At 32.9% G+C, this 26,572-nt stretch overlaps 1 protein-coding gene across 1 annotated transcript in view; it reads left to right on the top strand.

The window, feature by feature from the left end:
* The window catches only part of CSMD1 (CUB and Sushi multiple domains 1), a 1,073,346-nt gene that overhangs the window by 789,966 nt on the left and 256,808 nt on the right, over nucleotides 1-26,572 (top strand). The window contains exons 13-15 of the mRNA XM_062489724.1: nucleotides 20,236-20,418; nucleotides 22,398-22,724; nucleotides 24,498-24,692. Of these exons, the coding sequence (XP_062345708.1) occupies nucleotides 20,236-20,418; nucleotides 22,398-22,724; nucleotides 24,498-24,692 (705 nt within the window). The remainder of the gene's footprint in view (nucleotides 1-20,235; nucleotides 20,419-22,397; nucleotides 22,725-24,497; nucleotides 24,693-26,572) is intronic.

The following is a 26,572-nucleotide window of genomic DNA, read 5'->3' as shown; positions in this document are numbered from 1 at the left end:
CCTCTTACTTCTGGGGACTTTCTGCAAACACCTGAAGCATAAAATGTGCATTTTACAGTAGTATTTCTTTGATGAAGTGTATTGCTGTCATTTGACAGTTGGATTTTGAATTTCAGTCTTGTTTTCCAACTACTTCTGGGTTATTCTACATTTTTCAGTTTTGCAAGTCAATTTCAGAATTCTAAAGTGTGAAATGTTCACCAGTTCAAAATTATAGTGAATGCTTTAAGATAAAGGTGAATGATAGCTTTTCTTCTCTCTTTTATTTCAATGTTCTCATTAGTTTTATTAGAATTTTCTCGTCTTTTATTGTTGATGAAATTTTAACCATCTGCACTCTCAATACATTTCCTGCTTTAGGCTAGATGTAAAGTTTAAGCTTCTATTCTGTCACAAGGTGCCTGAATAAATCTTCTTCCCCTTGTTTAGCAGTTAAAGAACCTATATAAAACTAGAATCTCATTTTAATTGTGAGAAAGTTAATAGATTGTGACATGTAACCTCACAAACACTGTCTTTGTTTGCAATTAGCTATATGGAAGGCAATCTGCAGATTTGATGCCTTATAGCGTTCTGCAGAGATAAAGGATTATTTGAATCTTCTTTCTCAAAACATTGTGAGTTTTGCTCAGGATTAGAATATGATTTCTCACCCTTCTCACCCTCTTGGGCAATATTCTCTAGCTCACCAACCTAATTTTGATTTTGTTTCTATTAGAGCATTTTTTTTCTATTACTACTTAAATAGCATCATAGTCTATAGAAAATTGCTACTTTAACTGAACTTCATCTCACTTTAATTATTAAGAAAGGACATTAATGATGCAGTTCACCTATTTTATATTATTATCATGTTCACCTAAAAATGGGATTAAATGATACCCGTAAATGAGTTGATATCATCACAGATTGTATATATGAATAGTAAATTTAATCCTATTTACAATTTGCCTGAGGGACTAAGAGTGAGGCAAGTCTTCCCAAGTTATTTTGCTTCTTTTTTGGCTTACCTTAGAAACATGTCCATGTCAGAAAGATGTAGGGTTTTCTATAATCTCACTATTCCAGTTTTTGTAGTCTGCTTTATTAATTATGTCTCTCAGACTGTAGAATGCAGTTGTCCAAAAGTCAGAGCCTCAAGAAAGATTTCAGACATACGTCCTGTTGAGATAGTTCCTGGAGAGAGTTTTGTATACAGGAGAATAACACTGTACTGGTATCACTGTATGCACTGGAAGGTGACCTACGGAAACCCAGATGGTGAAACTGGTGTTGTTATCAGGTTTTTAACTCCAGGAAGCTGACAAACAGCTGCCGTGTTAGCAATTAGAAGATGTGTTTTGATTTTTTTCTGCCAGTCATACTCAGTGTTATGCATTATAAAGACAAAAATAATTTAAGCATTACCTCTATGTAATTAGTAAGTAAAATGCAAGACACTACCAGCAATCCTTAACTTTCATGATAAACTTTCTAAACCATATTAGAACCACATAGTTATTATTGCTAAAATAGAAGGCTCTTAACCCATACTAAAAAAAAGTAAAAAAGATGATGAATGATCTGGACCTACCATTATTTCTTTTCAAAAAAACCCTGTTTTATAGACTGTATTTGAAACTCCTTCATTCCCTGTTATACATCCCAGATATATTAACAGAATGGTTTAATACCTTTCAAAAAGACTCTTTCAAAAAGAGTCCTCTGAAAGCATATTTTCTGTGAAAAGGCCAGAAATTTAAATTGTTCTATCCTTGAAGAGTAATATTGTAATATTGTCCTTGAAATAGAAATATTATAATACCCCACCTAAGCATTTCAAAGGATCTAAACTGAAATCTTCTCCAATTATCATCTATGGCCAGTTTTCCTTACTGAAGCTGAGATGATCATGAGTCACTCCACCAGTCTTCATAAATTAAATAAAATTACATTATGTTTTTCACAGCTGATACTTCACAATAAAACCCACTAACATTTCTCAATGTGTTTACAGCAATATAATGTGCCACTTTAAAATTAAAATTTTAAACAAAACAAAAATTTAAAAGGAAACTTTTACAGAAAAATAAGTTTTTATTTATTTATTTATTTTATTTTGACTGTTAAGACAGTTTTCACAGTTTCAGCAACAGAGCTGTTTAAAATGTAAGTAAATTATAAAAATGGACTTGTAAATTTTAGTTATGTTTCTAATATAAATATTCTGTTTACTTGAGTATTTTGGACTATTATGAAAAAACCTCAGTGTATTTTCTCCATAGGGAGAAATAGATAATGTCCCTGTAAGGGACACATATCAAATCCTAGTATTTAACCTCTTTGAAGAATACCATAAACATGCCAAATGGTAATCTTGATGAAGGTTGTTGCTGATCTCCCTTATTGAAGTTGCTTCATCTGAAGAAATTTTAAATATGCATTAGAACAGGCATCTTCTGACCACTCTGGTTAAATAGGCTTAGGTTCAACAAAACTACTTATTTTGAATTAATAAACAAATTTCTGATTTTTTTTTAAGCCTTATTTTTAGTCCTGCCATGCAATAACTCTCAACTCTTTTTTTTTTTTACTAGTAACATATATATAAAGAACAACATGACATACAAACAAATAAATATAACATGTGCAAAGTGATGAAAACAATATCATAACACCACCTTGAGATCACAGGATGCTCTAATAACATCTACAAAGTATGCTGATGTGCTAAGAATACACTTTGACAAGTATGTTATTTTTCAGTTTGCTGCTGGTCATGGGCTAAAGCAAGGACTTTTCCACATACAATAAGTAAAGAATTTGTAATTAAAGTAATTTTTTATTCATACACTTTTTAAAAATTTTTTGTTCTTAAGCTGCATTTCCGTTTTGTTTTGACCACAAGTGAAGACCACCAACACCCAAATTTACCCGGCACATGTGATCTGATGTAGTATTTGGACAGCTTTGAATCAACGGGAAGATTTGGTTTATGCCACTACTTAATATCGATTCAAGCATGCATTTACGTGTTCAGTAGATAAATCAGGCACAGTCATTGCCATGCATATCCAGGTCAGGATAATGCAGCATGTTACTGTGACAGCAGGCATTGTAGCAGTATCAGTGATGTTAGGTTGCAATTGCAGTCAAAAAAAGGACTGAGGAGGTGAATATGTGCCTGAGTTTGGCGTGTTCCACTCATTTTATGGGTGTGCCACATCTAAAAATAGGTGTTTTATAGCTCTCAGGATCCAAGGCGGATAATGCTGCCAGCTGGTCATTAGGCTGCTTCCTTGCTTGTGATCCTATTGGCTGTATCACACTGACATAAAAGTATTTGACAGTTTGAAGTTTTTAGGTGTGAATGGTTTATAATTTTACTATGCTTGAGATTTTTCTCCCATTCAACCCTGTAAACCTGCCATTCTGAAAAAAAATCATTTAATCTTTTGACTTCCAGTCTTCCTGATAGCCAGTATAACAATATCTGTTCTATAGCCTGTTTAGAACTTATTTTTTATTCCTGACTTTACATGGTGATATAAAGTAATTAAGTTATTTCACTAGCCTATCCTTTAGTTCATAACAGTGTTATAAAATAATCTGGTGACTCAGTGATATAATTCTAGAATTTTATGTAATTTGGAGTTATTAAGAATTCTTGGAGATGTCAGGAAATATATCACCTCCTGCATGCAGCTAAAATGTCAGGCTTACAACCTTTATTTGTATTGATGCTCAACTGAGGAGTTCAGCTTTAAGCTCTTCATTATGATTGTTTGGAAAACGATTCTTCTTTCCTCTTGAGACAAGTAGAAAAATACTTTCAAAAACATATCTGAGTTTCTGAGATGAATGTCAATTGTCTTTTTGCATACAATTATATATAAAACCATGTAAAGTATTAGTAAACCTTAAATCAGTGCAGTTTTTGCCAAAAACATAATGATCTTATATAAATGTTATTACACTACCAATATTGATATAAAACTTTTTTACTGCTTGGAGGTTTAATAAAACCTGTGCTGAAAAAAATAAATTAAGACATCCTAGGACTCTCACAATTGGACATGCACACAGTGAAAACATTATATGCAGTCTAATGCTTGAAAAGAAAACAGATATAAGTCATTCATTGAAAACTTTTAGGTTTTTTTGCTTTAAGCTTTTCTTTCTTTCATGTATTTCATGTATACTAAGTTTTCTTCTGGCATTATGTTTGTATGTATTATAATTCAGAACATTATCAAAGCGTGTGCTTTTGGAGAGCAGGCAGTAAATATGTTTCACGTGAATATTTTTATTTATTAAAGCAACTTAGTTCTGTGGAGAACTGTCAGAGAGTTACATCATAATATTGTATGAATTAATCTGTTTGTAGTGCTACACAGGCAAGGTTAGTTTATTGAATAAGCAAATGTCAGTCGCTTAATTTCTGCCACAGTGTATTATCAATAACTTTCAGAAGCTTTCCTATATTTTTGTCTGACCTTTTTAGAGTATATTATTCAGATACACTTAGAACAAACATTTCTCAGTTTCAGGATATTTGAATTTTCTTTCAAGAAATAAAAAGTACCACCAGTAGGTTACTAAGAGGAAAAGAGGCATACTTAGTTACTGATAATTACTGCAGCAGTTTCAAGTAAATTTTTAATAGACAAGAATGTGTTTCCTTGAGTTTTTTATAATGTTTGAGGTGGCAAACATAGCACACTTTTCATCTTGAAAATACACATAACCTTGGTGAACATAATATAACAGTGATGTACTTTAATTTATTGAGTTTTTTGCTTATTTATATATTAGCAGACCCTAGTGGATAAGACCAAATTTCTGTCTCTGCTACAATCCTTTATTAAACAATCCCAAATGGAAGCTTGATGAAGGGAATAAAAAGTAATGAACATGCAATCCCCTGTAACTCTTCTTCTCCCTCCTAAATTAACAAAATAACAAAACAAAAATTGCCAGATGGAGTACAAATTTGTTATGTGATTTTTCCTTTTTAATTTTTATATTAATTGCATAACTCTGCTTATGTCCTATTTTTATTAGGGCACTTTTCAGATCTTGAGATCATTATGCTCAACTCTGCTCCTCAGAAATACCATCAATGTCTGGTACTCGTCTCAGTCAGCTTAAAGATTGACATTTATTTGTTCAGTTATGCTGTTTAACAATGTATTAGTCTCTTTTGCTATAGCCTTTAACATGATGCATCCTATTGTGCTAATTATGGACATTGTCAGTGTGCTGGATATGAACATGCACGTTAAAGAAATGAATGAATATCCTTATTAATGTGTCCATTATCCAAACATCCAAACAAAACTCTTAGAACTTCCTACATTTACATTTTGATTAGGTACAGCCAATATACAGCACATGTATTTTTTTTTAGTTATATTGCATGGCTGGAGCTGGGAAGTTGCCATCTCCCCCTCCAGATAGCAGCTGTGTCTGACTGTGACACATACCTGCATTTTTATCTTTTCAGCGATTGATTTAATAGGTCAAAACCCCTCGTTTGCTTATCTTCATAAAATTATTAAACATTGAAACAATACCATGTTGTCTCTGAATAAGTGAGAATTGTTACGTTCTAACTAAGCCAGTGAAAATCATTCCGTTAGTCAAACTTCTTTAGAAAGTAGTTTCACATAATAATTAAACAAATTTGTGTAGAAAACAGCTCAGATATTTTAATTGATTTAGTGTTTTATAGGTTTTTATCCATTTTCATTGTTCAGAATTTTACCTCAAGATAAATATTATTTCCAGACATTAAACTTTTAATTAACGTTTAACATGGCTTTTAGAAAACATTATTAACGTTTGATGATTTTTTCAAAGACGAGGAACAAATTGTAAAAATAAAGCTGGCATTTTACAATAAGATTTCGTTAACATGTATGTGAGAATTAGGTATAAATAACTGATCTTTTGGAGACTTTGTTTATTTTTTACTTCTGACAGGTGTTTGCGTTTTTTTCCTTCTACTGAAAACAAACAAGAAATGCAACTGAACTTGGATCTAAGTGTTTGAAGCATAAATCCTAATGTTTGCTTCTTAGCAGATACAGCTCAGTTTCAAAGTTTGATCAACAATTTAATAATTTTTGATTAACAAAAATAGGTGTTTAATCAGTTAAAACTTCTTTTTTTTTTTTTTTTTTTTGTTAATATAGCAAGGACCACAGTGTATGCACCATGAACTTAGCTGTCTTCTGACATTACCTAAGAAGATAGTTCTCTCCTTAGGCCAAAATAATTCTCTTTTAGTAATTTGGCTTATTTAATTCATGAAGTGGCGACATCCTCAGAATTTCCTGTTAATATATACAGCTGAGATTGTTTGAAATCTTTAAGCATCTTCTGTTCATTTATAAAGCTCCTGCAAATGATGGTCAGACAGAATGATGCATCATAGCTAGACAGTAACAGATAGCATGTTATGATTATTATTTTGAATAAGAATACTTCTTATAGAGCATTTTAATTTTCTGCCAGTTTTCTGTATTTTTTTACTACAAGGTTTAAACCATGAAAAATGTATTGGCCCTTAGTTTTGAAGCATGACACTCACTCAAGAAGTCAAGCACTTGATTTCAAATTAGTAGTACATCAGCTGTTCATGTTGTCTTACCAGTGGTGATACTTGGTTTAAACTTTATTTTCATTTACATGTTACTTCCAGCAATCAATCTCTTTTGAACAGTAATGAAAGAATTGATTAAATGATATGATGACTGACACACATTGGACTGTATTGAAAGAGTCACAGAAATATTTAGGTTGAAAAAGACCCTTAAGATCATTGAGTCTAATTGTTAACCTAACATTGCCAAGTGCAAAAATTTGAATATGGATCAATCTTTGAAGTATATCTGTCAAAGTCTGAATGAACTGTGAGAAATTATGTTATCCCTGAAGTCAATAAGCTTTAAAGTAAGCATTGGTTTAATAATCTTGATAAATATTTACTTTGGTCCTCTAAGGCAAACTGCAATATTATTGCAATTTTTCTTTAAACAAATATTTGTCTGGAAAAAAAAAAAAAAGAGTCAGACTCTCACAGTATTAGCATACTAATAGTTCTTTTTGTGATACAGCACAGGATAACTTGATTAAAAAATACAAAATATATATTATTACAAGCTAAAGAAAAAGATAAAATGACCCTAAGACACTGTAGACAAAATCCTGCTTCCAGTTAAGACTTTATAGTAGCCATTTTAAAAAAATACATATATATGATATATAAAATGTATTTGACATATTAGAATAATTTCAACAAATCTGAATAATCTCTCCCCTCAAAATTAACCCAAATTTTTTCATTTTGTGATTTTCTTGTATGTATATTAGAACACATTGTATACAAAAGAATTAATTCAGTGAGTTTTGCATAAACCTTTAAAATAATACAGCTAATTTTATATTTGCTGGGTTTATATATAAAGACCTTATTCTATTTTTTAAGATAACCCAGCTATAAAAGCTGGTGTTCTTTTGATGAAAAACAGTGATAAAACCCCAGGGATAGGAGCTATCTTTATTTTTCAAAAACGTCTCTTGCATCTACAAGGAGGTGCTCATGCTAAAATTAAAAAGGTACAATAAAGTAAAGATTTAGGTGAGTAATCTACTTTAAATCCCTTTGCAAGTGGTCTCTTTCAGTGACATTTTGACCTTTCATAACTGAAGTGTAATCTTCTTTGAAAGAAGAAAGCAAATCCTCTGAGGAGGATCAAATCACAGTGATCTGAGGACAGTGGGACACCCAAAGAGGGTTTTGCACATTCTTTCATGTGCTTTTAATGGCTTTAGTTGTGTTCTTTTCCTAGTTAGGGAGAAGTGTGCCTGCGTACATGTTGTTGTGGTTAAGCCCAGCAGGGTCAAGAAAGGAGAGGTTCTCCACATTTCCTTTGTCTTGGTTTGAAAGACAGGTACCTGCTAAGGAGGGCAGAGCCTCCCTTTGGAATGGAGAATTTGAATCCCCCCCCTCCAAATTATTATAATATAGAAAATTAAAGGGGCTTTCAGGCAGAGGTATGGGGATAGGAATAACAGTTCTTCACTAATATGTATAGCAAGACAAACAAACAATAATAATAACTACAGCATTAAAAGGAAACAGAACTAGGGACCTTGAGGGGCTTTGTTTTACAAAACCTGGGGCTGTCTGATTCTGGTGCAGAACTCCGAGAACACCAAGCTGTAATGGTGGAAAATCCTGGGCTGGTGGTAGCAGTCCAGATGATCTCCTAGAGAAGGTCTGGTGGCCTTTGTCCTCTGGGAGTCTAGTGGGCAAGGGCCCAAATCCCACATTATATCCAGGTGAGAATCCTTGGCTCCTCCCTCTGTGTGGAGCATATCCCAATGGGATGATAGCATTCTATGAGTCCTGCAGCAGGTCCTTGATTGCCCATTAGCAGAGATAGCTCCTGGAGGGAGTTATCTATGGGTCATGGCAAGGCATTGATGGGCCCATTAACAGTTCATGAAGGTGGTGATAGAACAGAGTTTGGGCACATCCTGGGTTGTAGCCTAGGACATCCTTTGAGTGGCCAGACCTGGGAGGACAGTCTTTCCATGGCCAAGACACCAGCCCTTGAGGTTTAGAGGAAGGGGATCAGAGATGTTCTTCATGGGCAGACCAGGATATACAAAGGCACCTGCCCAGTGCTTTATCAGAAGAGTGCTGGTGAATGGCAGCAGTGTTCTCCATACAAATCTTCACCTACACTGAATTTCATCCAAATCCTTGGAGTCCTAATTTTTCTCCACTGTAGATCACCTCCATCACTGCTAATTTCTAGAATAGCGTGTAAATTATTTAGTAAAACTGGTGTCTTAGAAATGCTGTACTAGAATTCTGCACAACCCACATCATGATATTTTTATGTAGTAGATTCATTTTAGCTGTTATTGCGATTTTTAAAAGATCAGGAATTTCTTGTTTTCTATGCATTTTTCCGTATTTTTAAGCTAGGCTAGATTCTTATTATCATCTCATTAAAGTAAATTGCATTTTTTAGGATTTTGGTGCTTATTGGTATGCTTTTCTTTTAGTAACTAACACCATGAAAAGACAAAAGATGGTCAGGTTTGGGTCATTAAACAGTTTCTGCATCATTTGTGCCTTCATGATAGTATTTATTAAATATCTTAAATGTCACTGTTGATTACTGAGTCACATGATTTCAAATAGAAAATTATATTTGAATCTCATATATTATTGAAAACACCATTCTAGTAGCTGATACTAAAGAAAGATCTGTGGGAAATGTTGAGCAACTGTTGAAGATTTTAATTCTGACAAGCAGTTGTCTATTAGTAAGACACTTTATAAAGAACATTTATTTCACTAAAAAGTTCTTCAAAATTCTTCAGTACTTTTTATCTTTCCCAAGTCCTTTCGACCACTGCATGATTTATCTATTCAGCTCATAAACAGACATAAATTTTACACTTTGACTGAAATTGATGTGACATACTAACACCTCCAGTTGTTGCAAAGTCAGCATATCTTTCAGAGCAGCCTTTTTTGTATTGCTCACTCATTTTATTAGTAATTTAGATTAAAAGGGGTTGTTATTCAGATGAAATAATGGCTTCTTTTTATGTTGCTGTGAAATTTGAGAAAAACCATACTTCCTAATCTAAAACATTATCAAGAACAAATTTCAGGCTTTGTGTGTTTGATTTCTTTGTTGTGTATATATGTCAGCATATTTAAAAAAATATAATTTCAGACTCTATTATAAACGAGAATTGCTGAATTAAGTTACCAAAAAGCTACAGTGATATCTTATTTAGCACTGTTTTTGTTTGCATACCCTGTTTGCATATGAACACTTCTGAAAACTCAGTTTTATTCTAATCATAAAGAGCTAACAACATTTACTAGAAAATGGATCATCTAAAATATGGAGTCTTGGTGTTCTCAAAACATTGCTTATATAAGATTGTAGAGTGAAGGTTTTTAAGTGCAAGAAGTAATGAACTACGTTAAATGGGATATATGTGCAGGTGAAGCTGAGCACAAAGTGCTGACTGTCAATGAAGAACAGTTTGCTACTGCATTGTACCTTCACCTCTCCTCTGACCTTTCCAGGCCAGCATAGCCATGGCCAGGCCTTTCTTCGGTGGGACATTATACAGCCTTCATGGGAAGATTTTGAAAGAGCATTTCCTTTACAATTCACTTGTAGACTTGGCATTAGTAGTGTTATCAAAGGGCCTTTATTTTTCCTTTCAGTGTCCAAAGAATTGCATGACGCTGAAAGAACTTTCAGAAAGCAGAGTACTATTTGCTTTAAATCAAAGTTGTCATGAGTAGAGCACAAAAAAAAGCAGTGAGTGTTTTGCAGATATTCTAACAGTATCAGTTGTTAACATAAAAAATAAATGAAGCATGAGTCCTTGTAAATACATATGTAAACTGTTTCCAGTCTGTATCTCTAGATATGCCTGTTGATGTGTTTTTCCAGACGTTTGAAAAAAAAAAAAATAGGACCATTTCTACCAGGTAGTGAATACACTTGGCTTTGTTTCAATGCCAGAGAGTGATATTAGCATGAGTGCACTTGCATAACCTTCCTTGTAGAACTAAGACTTTAAATGCTCAGAGAAAAAAAAAAAAAAGAAAGAAAGAAAGAAAGAAAAAAAGAAAAAAAGTGGAAGATAAAGTCAGAAGATAATGAACCTTTTGCATATATTCCTATGAAATGCAGTACTTACTACATTTCAATCTATCTGTCTTTGGTAATTCCAGGGTCTTAACATTTGTTGCCACTTTGAGTTTTCTAATGTCTGTATGACCTCTGAAACATTGAAATGTTTTTATACAGTCACCTTCTTAGAGAAGGTCACAATAAAAAGAGAGTCACAATAGAGACTTAGAATTAGAGAGTCACAATAAAAAAGTTTGTGTCTGTTAATTTTTTTCTATTGTGTTGTATTAGCATGCTGTAGAAAAGCTCACTGAATTTTGCGTGTCATTCTCGAGCTTATTCAGCTTGCAACTGAACTTTGCTGGACTGTTTCCAAATATTATCATATTGAGTGTAGTTCAAAATCTAATCAGCTTCTTGAACCATCCACAGAACCATAGAGGTTCCTCCTGTGCTATTTTGGTAATATTAATATGCAGATAAAAGGAGGAATATTAACAGATTATTACAAGAATTGGATGTAAAAATATATTCCATTTTTATTTTTTCCTAATTTCCATTCATTCACTTAATTCACTTTTTAAATTTCCACTCACAATATGTTCAAGAAAAGTGAGTACAACATATTTATTTGGATTGTTTTTTAATCCACCAAGACTGAAAGTATATAAAATAATCTGACTATGCCTGATTTGTTTGCTTCTCTGCCGGATGTGCTTTCACTAGAACACATACCTGATTGTAACAACATAAATATAACTTTAAATTCCCTTCCCCATCACGCATGCTATTTGGAAAACAAAAGCCCAAAACACCCAAACAGCAAACCAAAACAACATTGTACTTGCCAAACACTTATAAAAATTCAATTGTTGTTGTTGTTTTTTCGATGAACAGATTTTAATTATATCATGGTTACTCTATGAAAGCCATAGTTAAGCTTTTTTTATAGTAGCAGACCCAGGATTTCCATGTATCAGATTGCTGGGGTTTTACATTTGGGCAGTTAACCTCTACAGACAAACAATATCCAGAGAGGGACGTTTTTTTAGCAAAATAACTGTTAAATCCCTATCATAACCCAACCTGTCCTCCTTCCTTTTTTCTTCTGGGTGTGAAAATGGAAAACCAAGATTTTAAATGGAATTTTAAGACTAAGTCCAGTCTATCTACGCAAAGTCAAATAGATAGTTAATGCTCATGAAGACTCCCCTATGTGCCTCTGTGAAATTTCAGTTTTTAATTGTTCTCTCTGAAAAAAACCCCATGAATTTTAATTGCTTGTAAATTTGTTTTCCTAAATGTATACTATGCCTACATAATACTTATGTGTACATATGGGTATGTACCAGCACGATACTGTTTTGATGTGTTTATATGGAATAGCTTCCAGACTGAATTCTAAGCTGTGAGATTTCCTTTACCTGTCTGCAGAGTAATTTTGTGTTAAGTTCCTCATACAATGTGTTTTATTTGGGAAAAAAAAAAAAAACCTCCTGTTGCTAAGCCTTGGACATATTGGCATCTTTGGAAAGAGAAGGAAAGTTTGTCTTCCTTCAATCCCACTCCAGAACTCTTGAGTGACCAAAGAGACAGGAGGCAACAGGGATGGAGGAACCACAAAAAAAAACCAAAAAAGAAATTGAAACATAGAAGATATAGATAAGAACAAAACGAACTTTTTTATAGAAGGAAAGAGTGCCCATGCAATAAGGTGTCAAAGTTAATCAAAGAGACAAAGAGGGAAATTTTGAGATCTTGAGAATTTGTGCATTGTTAAAAAAGTTAAAATGTGCGGGACTGAGTCCAACACTAGAGGGCAGGATTTGCCCCACAAGGGAAGAATGTAGAAATGTAAGGCCTAAAGAAGTTTAAGACATTTCTATTTTTTTTTAATTTTTTTTTTTTTTTAACTTCAGAAGAATATTTTTGGAGCAATACTTTATCTTTCTTGCTTCTTCACTGAAATATAATAAAGGAAGATTATTTGGATGCCCACACTGTACTAATATTGGTACATTCTGTTGCTTCCAAGGCAAACATTTTTCATTTGAGCACTTACTGCTTCTGCAACCTGTATTAGAAAAGTACTAAGTTGAAGCTCCAGCCAATCCACACATGATTTTAATGTTTTGTTTTGTTTTATGAAACTGTACTTATCACTCCTGGTCTTTAAAGAAGAGGCACACCCATTGTAAAGTACAGAAGTGGATAATCAGGGAAAACAAGGTCCTCCCATCTAACATTAACTTTATTTTACAAAATTCTCAGCTGCCATAGGCTTGAGATTTTGGTGAGGATTTATTTTAAGAGAGTAAGAAAAAGCAGTGCTTATGTGGGTGTATATGTACATGAACTTGAGAAGACATGTACACCTATAATATATGCCAAGTTAACGCATCTTGAAAATAATGTGGGAGTGTTTACCTATTTTTCTGTAATATTTCTGCAACAAACTGTTAGGATTGGGCTAAAAAAGGTATAGATTAAGCTAATTGAAGAGGTTCTATGGTCTGATGAGAATTCTTTATTCACATTTTTGCTTTGAAATACTATAATTATCTAATTGCAATCCATTTAATGTGTGTTAGATTAATTTTCTATGATGCCAATTCTTAATTAGAATGCCATTTGTCACTAATTTAAGTGGTTGGAAGAAGTAAAAAAATATTGTGTCATCTGAGTTTGTAATCTGAGAAACATATTGTTTGTATGACATGGCCAATTTTCCATAAAACCATGACAATTGTATTTTTGTCTTTTAACCCTTTAGAAAAAGTGTTTTATGTTGGTGGTTCCATTACTTTGCTTAGGATCAGTGTTTGCTTTGCAATCCTATTACAAATTATTTGCCAGTAATAGCTCATTGATTTTCTTTCTAGACAGCTACTACGTCTTTCTTGTCAGGACTTAAGATAATTTTAAGTAAAGATGTTTAAGGATATCCCACTGTACAGGAAGATAAGACATGACTTTCCCAGTTTAAGGGTACAAATTAGATACATAGGTATTTGTTTAATTCCTTGGTTCCTCTTCTCTCTAGTTTTTGAGACAGTTAATACACGTGTCCTTGCTCAGTCATGTGGGGTCTCCCTTGTTCTCCATAAGTTCTTGAAGATAACTGCAAATAGTTCATTGACTGCTTCAGTTAAAGTACTGCATTTAATTAGGCCCTGTTCCCTTGAATGTGTCTGCATTTTCTAAATGGTTCTTAAGCTGTTCTCTTCCTATCCTGCCCTTCTCATAATTTTATTTAGACATCTTTTTTTAATCTAGACAAGACAAAGTGTTCTTCATTCTCCTTTCCTGCTAGCTATTTTTATTTCTCTTAATTTTAACAACAATTTAATTCTAGATATTTTGTTATTGCCTTCTGCCTCATTCCATGGCTTGCCTTCTCATGATATTCACCCTTACATTATTCTGCTAATTTCTGAGGCAGCTGCCCTTCCTTTTTCCTGTGCTTCCTACTATCCATAGCATTCTAAATTTCTTTCCACAGGATAACTTAGTGCTAACTTTCTGTTCAGGGCACTGCTTGGTCCTCTGTGCTAACCAGCCCTACTCTTTCTAAGTAGTAAAGCAAGATGAACACGATAATTTGAACAATATCATGTTTCTTATCACAAAACATTATAATAAAAATCTACAGTGAGACCAAAAGCATATTGGTACTTGACAATAATAGGTGTTTAGGAAAAAAGTAGTGAATTATACAGTGATAAATCAAGAAATAGAGTATATTCTCTGTTTCCAGTGATGCACACCTCAAATAATTTGTGTCTCAATAAGATTTTCTTCCATATATCTGCCCCAACAACTTTTTGAGCACACGTATTTCATCCTCCAGAAAAAGAGATTTGCTTTCTCTTTAATTAGTCCTCATTTCCTCAGTAATTTTGATCTTCTCCTTTCCTCCCCTAGTTCTAATGTTTCTTTTTAAATGAAAGAGCAGTACTACATGAAAAATTCAACGTGGAAATGAAATTTTTTGCAGGTTTTTTTGTGAGGACAAAATGTTATTCTCTGTTTTGTTCACTGCTCCTTTCCCAGTAATTCTTAACATTTTCAATAGCTTAGAGTTTCATAGAATTATCTAGTATGCAAGAGCTTCTGTTCCTGGAGTCCTAGCTGTCCAATCAGAACCTATAATTGTGCCTGCAAACTCATAATAATCTTTTATTTTTCCCCAGATTTATTTTTCTACAAATTTTGGTAATGAATTTAAAGTGCTTGGTTAGTAGGTATCATACATTTTTCTGTAACAAGTTAAAAAAAAGTTTCTTCCTCATTTCTGGTCCAATTTGATCTCTATTTATCCCTGGATATGTCAAATTGATTGTAAACAAACTAATGTTTTATTTTCCTGCATTCTGTAATAACATACTTAAGTACACAATAAATATTAATGAATGTGTTGCAACGTTTGTTTTCTGCTTTATTGTTTTATTGCTTTCAAGGATTTTTATAAGATATGATGCAATATGATGTTATTATTACCAGCAAGCCACCATATGCTGTGATAGTGACCTGCTAGCTTAAATTGACTTCCTAGGAAAGTTGTTGTTTTTTCATCGATCTGATTCTAAAATTGTGTTTCATTTTTTTAATATTGCTACAGATTGCAATAAGGTGGAAACAGCAAAAATTAATCTACTGGGTATGATCTGTGGTATTTTTGATAACAGCAAGGACAAAACATTTCAGAGAAAATGTGAGAGTCTCTTAAAATGCTGCTGGGAACTATATGATCTGTGAAGGAGGCCTCTTTCTATATTTGGAGATTGTTAATAAATTGCATTGTTAAATTTCTTTGAAGAAATTTACTGGAATAATGATAAAATTGTGATAATTTATAAAATTATCATGTAAGGCCATCCTCTTTTTAGCAGTAGGCCAACCTCATTTTTGCTTTAAGAGCCACTTTTACATTCCAATGATGTGCTATCTGAAATATATTTTTTGGTATTAGTTTTGAATACCACTTTCAATAGTAGTTCCTATGTTCCTATGTTTATAATATCATTCTTTAACTTAAGTCTTTTGCAATTCTGAGCATCTTTCTATCCCTTCTTCTTTTATAAGGTTTTGTTTGTATAAGAGTATCTCCTTTGCATAAGAGTTTCTCCTTTGTGTTTTTAAACTACATTAGGTATTATGACTGTTAACAAGGGAAGCATGAGGAATAAGAGGACATTTAAAAAATCTCTTTTTTTATATATGGAACATGAATTTCTGTGACCTCTCAGAGTTTAAATGTTAAACTTTTTTTTTTTTGGGGGGGGGGGGGGGGGGCGGGCGGTAAATGTATACCTATGTCAGTTCACAGCTTCCCTTAATCTATCTTGACTATAACTAAGATGATAATTTTAAAATATTGTCAAATAATTAATTTCAGTTTTAGAGCTACTGATGCAAATTTTCTGATAAAAACCTGAAGTTTATTTTCTATCTCAAATATTGATTTTTACTCAACTCACATATGTTAAAAACGTGTATTTAATATAAATTGTATTTATACATCAGAATTGTTAATGTATGAGATTATTATTTATCCATTTCAGGTTGTATCCGGATCCGGATTTAATGATTAGATGATTCATTATTCGTCTAAGATAGAATATTAGATAGTGTGAATGAAAACACAGCAACACTAAGAATTTAATTTAAACTGCATATTTTTAATCTAGTAACAAGGGGGAAAATAAAGTAAATTACTCCTACCATGAATAATAACTTTAAGAGTGCAAAATCTTCTAAAATATTAATTACTCTATTATACATTTCAGAAACCAGAGATACATTTATTATACATTTCAGGTACCATAGTCAAAGTCCTTACATCAAAAAAACCTTGAATTGCAATGTGACACCTTTCAAACAGTAGTCATGATGCACATTTAAATGCTTAATATCACTTTTGAATTTCCATATTTCTTCATTTGAAAGTAAATAGAGCAACAGAAATGTCTTTCACTTAAATTCAGAGACATATGGTCTTACAGTCAGAAATCTAATCTTGTCATTTCTCTAATATTAAAGAAAGAATATTCCCTGAAACTGAGTAAATATTTCTAGTTTACAAACAAGATGAAAAGTTTATTTCCCCAGGCTATTGAAGGAGAGTACATGAAAGCTAAGAACAATTGCATAAGATCAATATTAATATTTTGGTAACCAGAGGAAGCTGATGTTTAAATTTAGGCTTGAGAGTTTATGTGCAAGCATCATGAAGTTCACACAGATCTAAGAACTCAGATCAAAAGAAGTCCAACATTGAATGAGTACACAGAATAATCATAAAAGAACAAGGCTTTAATTGCCATGCTAAATAGGTTAGCACAGACTTTATTTCATGCTTGTTGTTTTAAGAACATTCTCTATCCCATAGGATTCTTCTGAGAGCTCAACATAACTTCAACAGAATTGGTCTGAAATGTTTTCTGTTTTTAGCAAACTGATACAGAGCATCTTTTCAATTTATGAAACAGAATAATCAATGCATGTGTTGGAGCAATACACACAATGCATTTCAGATGAATTTAGACATTTTAAAAAATTGTTCACATTTAAAAAAAATTCTTCAGTGACTAAATCAGTACAAGTCAAATGGGTATTGGAAAGTTAAATGAAGAAAAAAATCTGTGCAAAATCCCAGAGGACAGAAAAATGCTAGGAATCAATACATGCCTACTACTCTAGATCTAGTTATAAAGTGAGAGTATCCTTTATGTAAAAATACAAAACTATTAGTTTGGCCTTTTGCATCTTCCCTTAGTTTTGGGTTGTAAATGTAATGGAAACATAGGTTTTGACTAAAGAGAATCAGAGAATCCTTCAAGATCATCAGTCCAACCATTAATTCAGCATTGCCAATTCCACCACTAAATGATGTCCCTCAGTGCCACACCTAGGTATCATTTAAATACTGCTGGGATGGTGACTCAGCCACTTCCCTAAGCAGCCTGGTCTGATGCTTGACAACCCTTTCTGTGAACACCTTACAGAACCTTCCAGTACCTAAAGGGAGCCTTCAAGAGAGCTGCAGAGGGACTTTTCACAACAGCAGCTAGTGACAGGACAAGGGCAAATGGCTTTAAACTCAAGGAGAGTTGATTTAGATTAGATTTTAAGAAGAAATTCTTTACTGTGGAACAGGTTGCTCAGAGCAGTTGTGGATACCTCATCCCTGGGAGTATTCCTGGCCAGATCTGAGGGACTTGGGTCTAGTGGAAGGTATTCCTGTCCATGACAAAGCGGTTGGAATTATGAGATCTTTAAGGCCCCTTCACACCCAATTTTTAAGATCCTGTGATAATTCTGTGAATTACAGTGAATTCTTTCTGTCATCCAGAATAACTTTTGACTAGAGTAGATTTCCTGTTAGGGATACATATAGTCTTCAATTTAAGGTTTATGAAGATAGAAATTCCTAGATCTGGATGGTATTTTTCAAGCTATTTATTGTCAAATGCAAATAAGGCATCCTCAGAAGTGTTTTCTGAATCTGTCATGTTTTCTAGGTTGCTTTTATGTTGAACAAACAAACACAGACTGAATATTTAAATTGAAATGAAGTTAATATAATTAATTTTGACATTTTTATGAGTTGTTGGGCTTTTCAGTATAAAATAATTTGATTCAAAAATCCTTCTATTGTGTTTTAGAGAGTGTGAAATTTATCATTCATTTGTTTTCTATGTTTTTTGTGCTTGCTAATAAGATATTTACAAATAGGAATTATCTACCACCATATGCCCATGAGGGCATTCTTGGAGGAAGGGTGATACATTAAGAATAACAAAGCATTTGATTCATCTCCTAAATTTGGCAGAGTTTGCGATCATTCTCACATGCTGGATTAGATACATCTTGTGCTGTCCGTGAGGGAAATGTTCTCTTAAAATGTGATTAAAATATATATTTTGTTCTTTTGTGACGCCCCAAATTTTCATGAACTATGTAAAGATGTGCATAGCTGAAAACACAGGTTTTCATTCCTATTCTGTGGAAGTAAAAAATCAATATCTCAGTAGGAACAGACAAGTGAAGCTACATTATAGTACTTGTACATCTATTATAATTTTGAATCCTTATTTATAAATATTCTTTATAAAATTGTTCTCACGATGTTCTATTTTATTTGTGTACTGGACATTTTGGAAATTGTTCTTATTAATTTCAACATTACAATTTTCTGTTAAGAAACATTGTTTAAATAAAATAATAATGGGTGCATCAGGTACAGCATCACCATCAGGTCAAGAAAACTATTACACTGTGAAATATGTGTCATACCTTTCTGAACATGTCTATCAACAATCTGTTAATGACTGCTTTAAGGGTGTAAGCATAGTGGATTGACTTCACATATAATAATTTTGTGTCCTGTATCTAAAAATTTCTGTTGCTGTGTCAAGGTATACACTTCTGCCAGGATTTAATATTATCAGATTTAACAGTATTTGACACAAACATTTTTAAGGTGCTAAGTTATATTAATAATTAATACTATTCTATGATTTGAATTTTCTTTTTATCTTGAATGTTTTGGATTTCATACCTTGGACGGATCTGTGAAATATTTAAATACCAAGATTTTAACTGTACTTTTATTTGAATCAGTTTTACATAATTTCATTATATGTGCAGCAACACAGTTTGTAGAATCAGAAGTGCTTTGTTGTTATTTTTTTTCTGATCACAGGCAAGCTAATTTAAAAAATAGCTTTCAATTTAATGGCAAAGAAATGGAGCCTTCATTTTCTGATGGGCAGCCATGTGTATAGTATTTTGTAAGATGATTCTATCACAGGCAATTCATATTTACGTTTCCTTTTCTAATACCTATGGTATTCATAAATTTCATAAGACTTGAATTTTTATATCCTTATCTGGTTGATGCAGATTTGAGATCAACAAATTAAGTAATTTAAGAAACAGCTCCTAGAGACTATCTTGAAGTGTCATCCAAAATGTTAATTTTTTTTCAGTATAGCTGAATGCAGCTGGGAAAAATGTGGTTCTAATTCGAAGTATGAGATTAAGAAATAATTCTTCACTTTTGGTTTTCTTATACTTAAGCTATTTTAAACTGAAATTTATTGGCTGTATTAGGAAATTATATACTTTTAATCACATTGTTAATAGAATTATAAATGAAATTGCAGATGTGAGAGTTAAGAGATCCTTTAGTACGAGTACTTCTTTGTCAGAAAAATTATATGCACGTAGTATGTCTCCATGGGTGGGCTGGAGACTGTGGCTTTATTATTTTATCTTCAAATATGCTGTAATTTGGTGTAGTCATGCAGTTAAATATAAGTATTTTGTTTTTTTCAGCAATGCAGCAATGCAGGTATGGAAGATAATTAGCTTGTGAAAGGACTTTAGATCATAAGTCGTCTTTGAGGCAGTTTTATAACATTTGCCTCTAGTTCATTTTCAGCTGTAAACATTAGTTTAATGTATAATGTCAAATGTTTTGAAAGTACTTATGATACTGACATATAAATTGATTGGAAATATTTTTTTCCTTATTATTGCATTTGAATTTTTCAATATTCAGAAATAGAGAAAGGAGGTTGTGGAGATCCTGGAATTCCATCATATGGGAAAAGAACTGGCAGCAGTTTTCTGCATGGAGACACACTTACCTTTGAATGTCAAGCAGCTTTTGAACTGGTGGGCGAGAGAACAATTACATGTCAACAGAATAACCAGTGGTCTGGCAACAAACCCAGCTGTGTTTGTAAGAATTAGATATTATTTTCTGTATTGTTTTTCTGACCTTAACCTCTTGCATTTCTGAACATTTGTGACTAATCATCAGGAAAACATTTCAAAGTACCTTGAAGAATTTTTCTGTCATGGTTTGGGGTTTTGTTGTTGTTTTTGGTTTTTTTTGTTTGTTTGTTTGTTTTGTTGTTGTTTTTGTTTTGCCTTTTTATTGGTTTTTTTTATTGAATCCCTAGATCATTTATGGGGAACATCATTCAGGACTGTTTTTAGAATGTTTTTACACTCATTTTATATGTAATTGATGCACTTAACACTCTTAATGTAAATGTGTGTTGAATTAGATTCTAAATGAGCAATTCCTGTTAGTAGATAAATGTTCAAAAGTAGAAAAATATTCTGGCACATACATGCTTCATTCTGTGCAAAACAGCCTGCAGATTCACAAAAGGAAAGATTGGGCTGGGGATTTTTTGTGATAGACCACAAAGGTGTGAATATTAATATAAAGAAGTTAAGAATATGGAACACAGGAAAAGTTTAGGTTAAGGTCATTTGCTGTGATTTTTGTTTTAAAAGATAAATATATTTGTTGTTCAGAGAGGGTTGTTGCTGTTTTGTTTTTTTTTATTTTTGTAAGGGAGTTGGGGTGGGTTTTTTGTTTATTTTTGTTTGTGCGTGTTTTTTATTTGTTTTTTGGGGAGAGATTTATTTGGGTTGAGTTGGATTTTTTCCTTTCCTTTTTTTTTTTCTTTTCTTGTGAAATTGAGCAAATCTTTCAAATACACCTGTATATTAGGCACTTCAGTTCTGCAGATTGCATTACATTTTCCTATAAAGAGACATGCAAATCAGTACTGGATTTGACAACCATAACAACTCTTGTTATGGTGTCCAACTCTATTTGGTCATGTATGTATTTTGAATCTGTGTTGGTACAGGACTTAAACTGAGCAAGATCACTCCGGACCAGAATAATTCTCAATATGCCTTGTAATGATGAAATGTGTCTAAGCATGTAAAGCCTAGGCACAGAGACACTTCAGCTGCAGTTCTCTTTGAAGACAAGAGTTGTTTCTTCATGGTGCTCTATTGCATTGGACTACTACATCAGTTTTTGTTGACAATGTAGAATATTTTACTGTGCTGTTAGTGTTGCATATGCACATGCCCTGTGAAAGAGCATGGAATTTATAACACCTGTTACAAATTATATATATAGTTATTTACACACACTGAGTTCAATTTGACACATTTGAAGAGCTGTTGTATCCAGATTCAGATAGAGAATTGGCTGTCTTTTGTGTTTGCTGATATTCAGTGAGCCTTCCCCTTTCTGAATACACCATACTTCTACCTACAGTACTAGTCACAAGGTCAAGACTCTGAAACCAGTTAGGCAATGTCTTGATCAAAATGGGCTCAAAAGAATAAAAAAAGGATGATAGCTATGAATAGTTTTGTTTTTTTTTCTATGCCATCAAAGGGAAACTAGGGTAAAATAACTTTCAGACCATATACTCTTAAGATTTCTTGATTCAGTCACATCTAAATTTCTGCTGCTGTTTGCATCAGTATGAAGTTTGCATACTACAGACAAAACTGGCCCTTGTGCTTGGTATTTTTGATTGTTAAATACAGTTTAATGCGTATTTGGAAAAAAAAAAACATTTGAATTTGGAGATCACATTTTCATTTTTTTGCAAATTCTGATGCATCAAGCATTAGTTTTGCTTTCTTTGGTATTCACTACATGCTAATCTCTTGCTGCCCTTCTTCAGTCCCTTGGATTTACTTGGGAAAAAGAACAAAAAACAGTGGAGAACTGTTCTGAAAGTGTTAAACATTTTCTTCTTGCATGTGTAGTAGTTTTGACATCCAGGCTTCAAAATCATCCTTTTCTACAAGAATAATAATTTTAAAAAATAGAAAGATAAGCATTTATAAAGTCTGTGGATAGTATTTTGAGAATCTTATTGTTCTTTCCTTTAGTTTCATGTTTCTTCAACTTCACCGCACCATCCGGAATTATTCTTTCTCCAAATTACCCTGAGGAATATGGGAACAATATGAACTGTGTTTGGTTAATTATCTCAGAGCCAGGAAGCAGAATCCATCTGATTTTCAACGATTTTGATGTAGAACCTCAATTTGACTACCTTACAATCAAAGATGATGGGATTTCAGATTTACCACCTCTTGGCACATTTTCTGGCAATGAGGTCCCTTCTCAACTGGCTAGTAGTGGGCACATAGTAAGACTTGAATTTCAGTCAGATCACTCTACCACTGGAAGAGGATTTAATATCACTTACACAAGTAAGAGTTTCTGCTTTTTATTTTATGCCTAGTTTTATGCTTTCTTCATAATAATTAAAAGAGATAATATTTATATTTGTAATATTTATATTTAAACACAGAAGTAAGTTGTCATGATTGTATAATTGCACTCAGATATCTTCCCTGTATTCATTAGCTAATCTGAATCCTTCTCCTTTATTTATTTTAATTGTGATAGTTCTGAGGAATTCCCTTCATTATTTCTTATTTGTCTTTTTTTGTTCATACTTCATAAATGCAGAGCCCATAACTAAAGTCCAGATCATTCACATCAAAGTGCCAATTCATGTAATTTAATATACTTCTCAATGTAACCATAATAAATAAATTGATAAAGGTCTTAGGTCTTAAGGTCTTAGATCCTAAATATTGAGGTATTAATCAGAAAAGCATAAAAGTAATCATCAATGCAAATAAATAGTTCTGGAAACCTGCTCTGCTTTTGTATGGTTTTTTTTTTCCCCAGTTGAATGGAGTGGAATCTAATAATCTAAGAATACAAGCCCCTAAGAATAGAGATCTCTTTTTTGCATTATGCATAACAGTTACACTCGGTGGTTTTTCTAGTATCCAGAACACAGCGGAATTGATGCAAAAGTCTTTCCTATAAGACTACAGTGATTTAGAATCATTCTTCTATCTGGCTACTGTCCCTTTAAGAATTTTAAGAATGTGCTACCTTTGAGAAGGCAACTCTCAAATGTACAATTAATTGTAACTGGACAACCAGTCCAAAAGTTGTTAAATGTGGACGTACCAGTCATGTACTTATAGAGAGCTAGTGAGAAAATAAATCTCTCTGTGTGAGCAACCAGGTTAAGAAAAACCTGTCTACAGATGGCCCTCTGATTTGTTTATATAAAAATATATTGTTAAAGGGTACTCTCAATAGAAAATTTGTGGTAGCATTGTCATGCATAAAACATTTTTACATTTGCTGTAGATTGCTAATTCTACTAAAAGTTTTATAAGTCATTCAAAAACACTACTTATACAGAGGTTATCAGTTTAGCTGAAGAAATTGTCTGCTAAGGTTATAGAAGTCAATCGACAATAGAGTTGTCTTTGAGCCGTTTGCACTGTTTCTGTGTTCTGTCAATTAAAATAATAGTGTTTGTGGCCAAGGTGTTTTCTTGCATTATTTGGAAAGATCCCCCACATAAATCTGGAATTCACTGACTTCAATCTTTCTTAAGTCCTAGATGCCTAAACTGATCTTTTGCTTTTATAGGAAGCAACAATTTTTGTCCTTTGAAAAATGGCAGGAAGAAAAAAGGGGAAGCCATTTCCTCTTATTTTATCATTTGGTACCTGTGAGAAGAGACCAATACCTCCTTTCAGGTAGTTGTAGGCAGCAATAGGGGCTTCTCTCAGCTTCCCCTTCTTCAGGTTAAACAACTCAAATTCCCTTATGTTAGAGGCAAAACAGCTGGATTTTGTCCAGAAGAAAACAGGCAAATTGTTTTTGTGTTTCTGAGCCTCATACATCTAAAAACTTCTGAATTCATGCTGTGTTGCATATGTGTGAATATCATCGGATTTGAAGCTAACTTTTCATTGACAATTTTTCTGTACTTTGAATTATGTATCATAATGTTATATGTATTGCATTTTACTGTATTACAACTGGAGCATTATTCTCCTCCTCCAAAAAAAAAAAAAAAAACAAGACACAAAGTTTAAAGGGCTGGCTTTTTATTATTGCTATTATTGTGGGTCTTATTACCAGTATTATTGCTATGTTTTTAACAGCCTTTGGTCAGAATGAGTGCCACGATCCAGGCATTCCTATAAACGGGAGGCGTTTTGGAGACAGATTTCTTCTGGGAAGTTCTGTTTCCTTCCACTGTGATGATGGCTTTGTGAAGACTCAAGGCTCTGAATCCATAACCTGTATTATGCAAGATGGAAATGTAGTATGGAGCTCCACTGTCCCACGTTGTGAAGGTAAGGGCACAATCTTCACTTTGCACCTACAGTTTGAATAATGACACTATTTAAAATTAACTTACTTTTTACATTTTGCACATAAATAAGACTGCTTTACCTGAAGTTATTCATTCATCTTAACTCTCTTCCAGTCAAGTGAGACCACAGTAATAGAAACAAGATAACTTGCTTTTGTATTCTTGGCATAAATTAGCATTCTAAAAATCTGGTTGCTATTGTTTCCAAGTTCTGATTGTCACCATCATTACTTGGTTTTGAATTATAACTGCTATAACAGTTTTGGCTGTAATACACTGAAGAACATAATTATCTACCACACAGGAAGTAAATAAAGCTTCTATTTAAAAGTCCTTTTTGAAAATGCATCCCTTTAACTTTCTCAAAATGAAAGTATATATGAATTTCTGTGTGTAATCTTATAACCTGCAGTACACTTGTTCCTGAGAAATATAGTGAAAACCAGAGCTGTGTTTAACATCCATGATATTCCTAAAAATTTCCAAATTTATTTGCTTCTCCTTTCCTAGGTGAATAAACAGACTAAGATGATGTCTACTTAGCATAAAACTCTCTTTAGAATGAAATAGAGTAAGAAGTGCTTGATGCTTAGTTGATAGATCCGAAAGTCAAGGCAGATTAGTGCATTTAATAAATACTAAAATATTTTTTTAAAGTCATGTTCAAAATGTATACTTTTATTAAATAATAGATACATAGACAGACTCCAAATTAAATGTTTTGGTGTTTGTTTGTTTGTTTGCTTTTTGAGAAAAAACTAGTCCAAACCTTCTAAATTTCACATTTCCATTAATTTCAGTGTCATTGCAATTACTCCAGGGTCTGGATTGTATCACTTTCTTTAGAATTTAGTTCTCATAAAACTGTGCATTTCAAATAAAATTTCAAAGTATTGAAGAACCATTCCCCCCCCCCCCCCACCACCATGTCTGCAGTTTGTTAGGTAAAGTGTAAGTGAACCTGGATGTTGTAGCAAAATTTCTTACCCTGATTAAAGTCTGATACACAGTGGAGCAAGGTTTTTCTTTTATTCTTAGAGTAAACCCAGCCCACTACAAAGCAGGAAGTAAGATGTTGTTTTTTCATCAGAAAACTTTTTTTTCTCACTTTGAAATTCTAAATTCTATTGTTAAAGTATTCAGTGTAATCTTTGTATAATTTTATTTTTAAAAATGCATGGATAAAGGACCAATGATGAGCACTTTGAAGGGAAAAAATGAGGGAAAAAAATTACAGAAATTACTTTTTCAGAAAATATATAGGTGCCTTCACTTATTCTTTCTTTGAACCTTTTGGAATTTTTACTTGGTTTTTAATGAGAAAAAGATTTGGGGTTTTGTGGTTTTTGTTTTGTTTTGTTTTGTTTTTGTTGTTGTTGTTGTTTTTTTTTAGATTTTGCTCTTTGTTTCTTTTATAGAAGGAAGTAGTTACTTTCAGTTTATGTTCCTTTCTGATGTGGATTGTCTTGATAATTGAAGGAGTTTCTGGGCTTGGATTATAGTATGGATTAAGAATCCTAAGCATAATTCAGTTTGCTTCTAGCTGTCTGAGATTTCTGAACAACTGTTCTTTTTTGTTGTTGCTCTGCTCTGTGGTTTTTTTATACATAGCAGTCTCTGTAAGCAACACCTGAAATACATGAAGTAAATGATGTACATGAAGTGCTATAATCAGTTGAGGATTGTTCTTGTTCATAGTATGATGAACTTTAATTTTAAAAAATGGAATAAATTGTTTTCCTCAATGGCTATACACACGTGAGGTAAATGCCATTTTACTGGTCTTTCATTTTGCTTTGAAGAAAATTCACTGTGTTTCAGGATTTGTGGGTTGCTTTTATTTCCTACTCAAATCTAGAA

The sequence above is a fragment of the Cinclus cinclus genome, chromosome 3 (genome assembly GCF_963662255.1).
Source record: "Cinclus cinclus chromosome 3, bCinCin1.1, whole genome shotgun sequence".
NCBI classification, from domain to species: domain Eukaryota; kingdom Metazoa; phylum Chordata; class Aves; order Passeriformes; family Cinclidae; genus Cinclus; species Cinclus cinclus.
The sequence above is the reverse complement of the archived record's forward strand: the minus strand, read 5'-3'. Positions and strand labels throughout refer to the sequence as shown.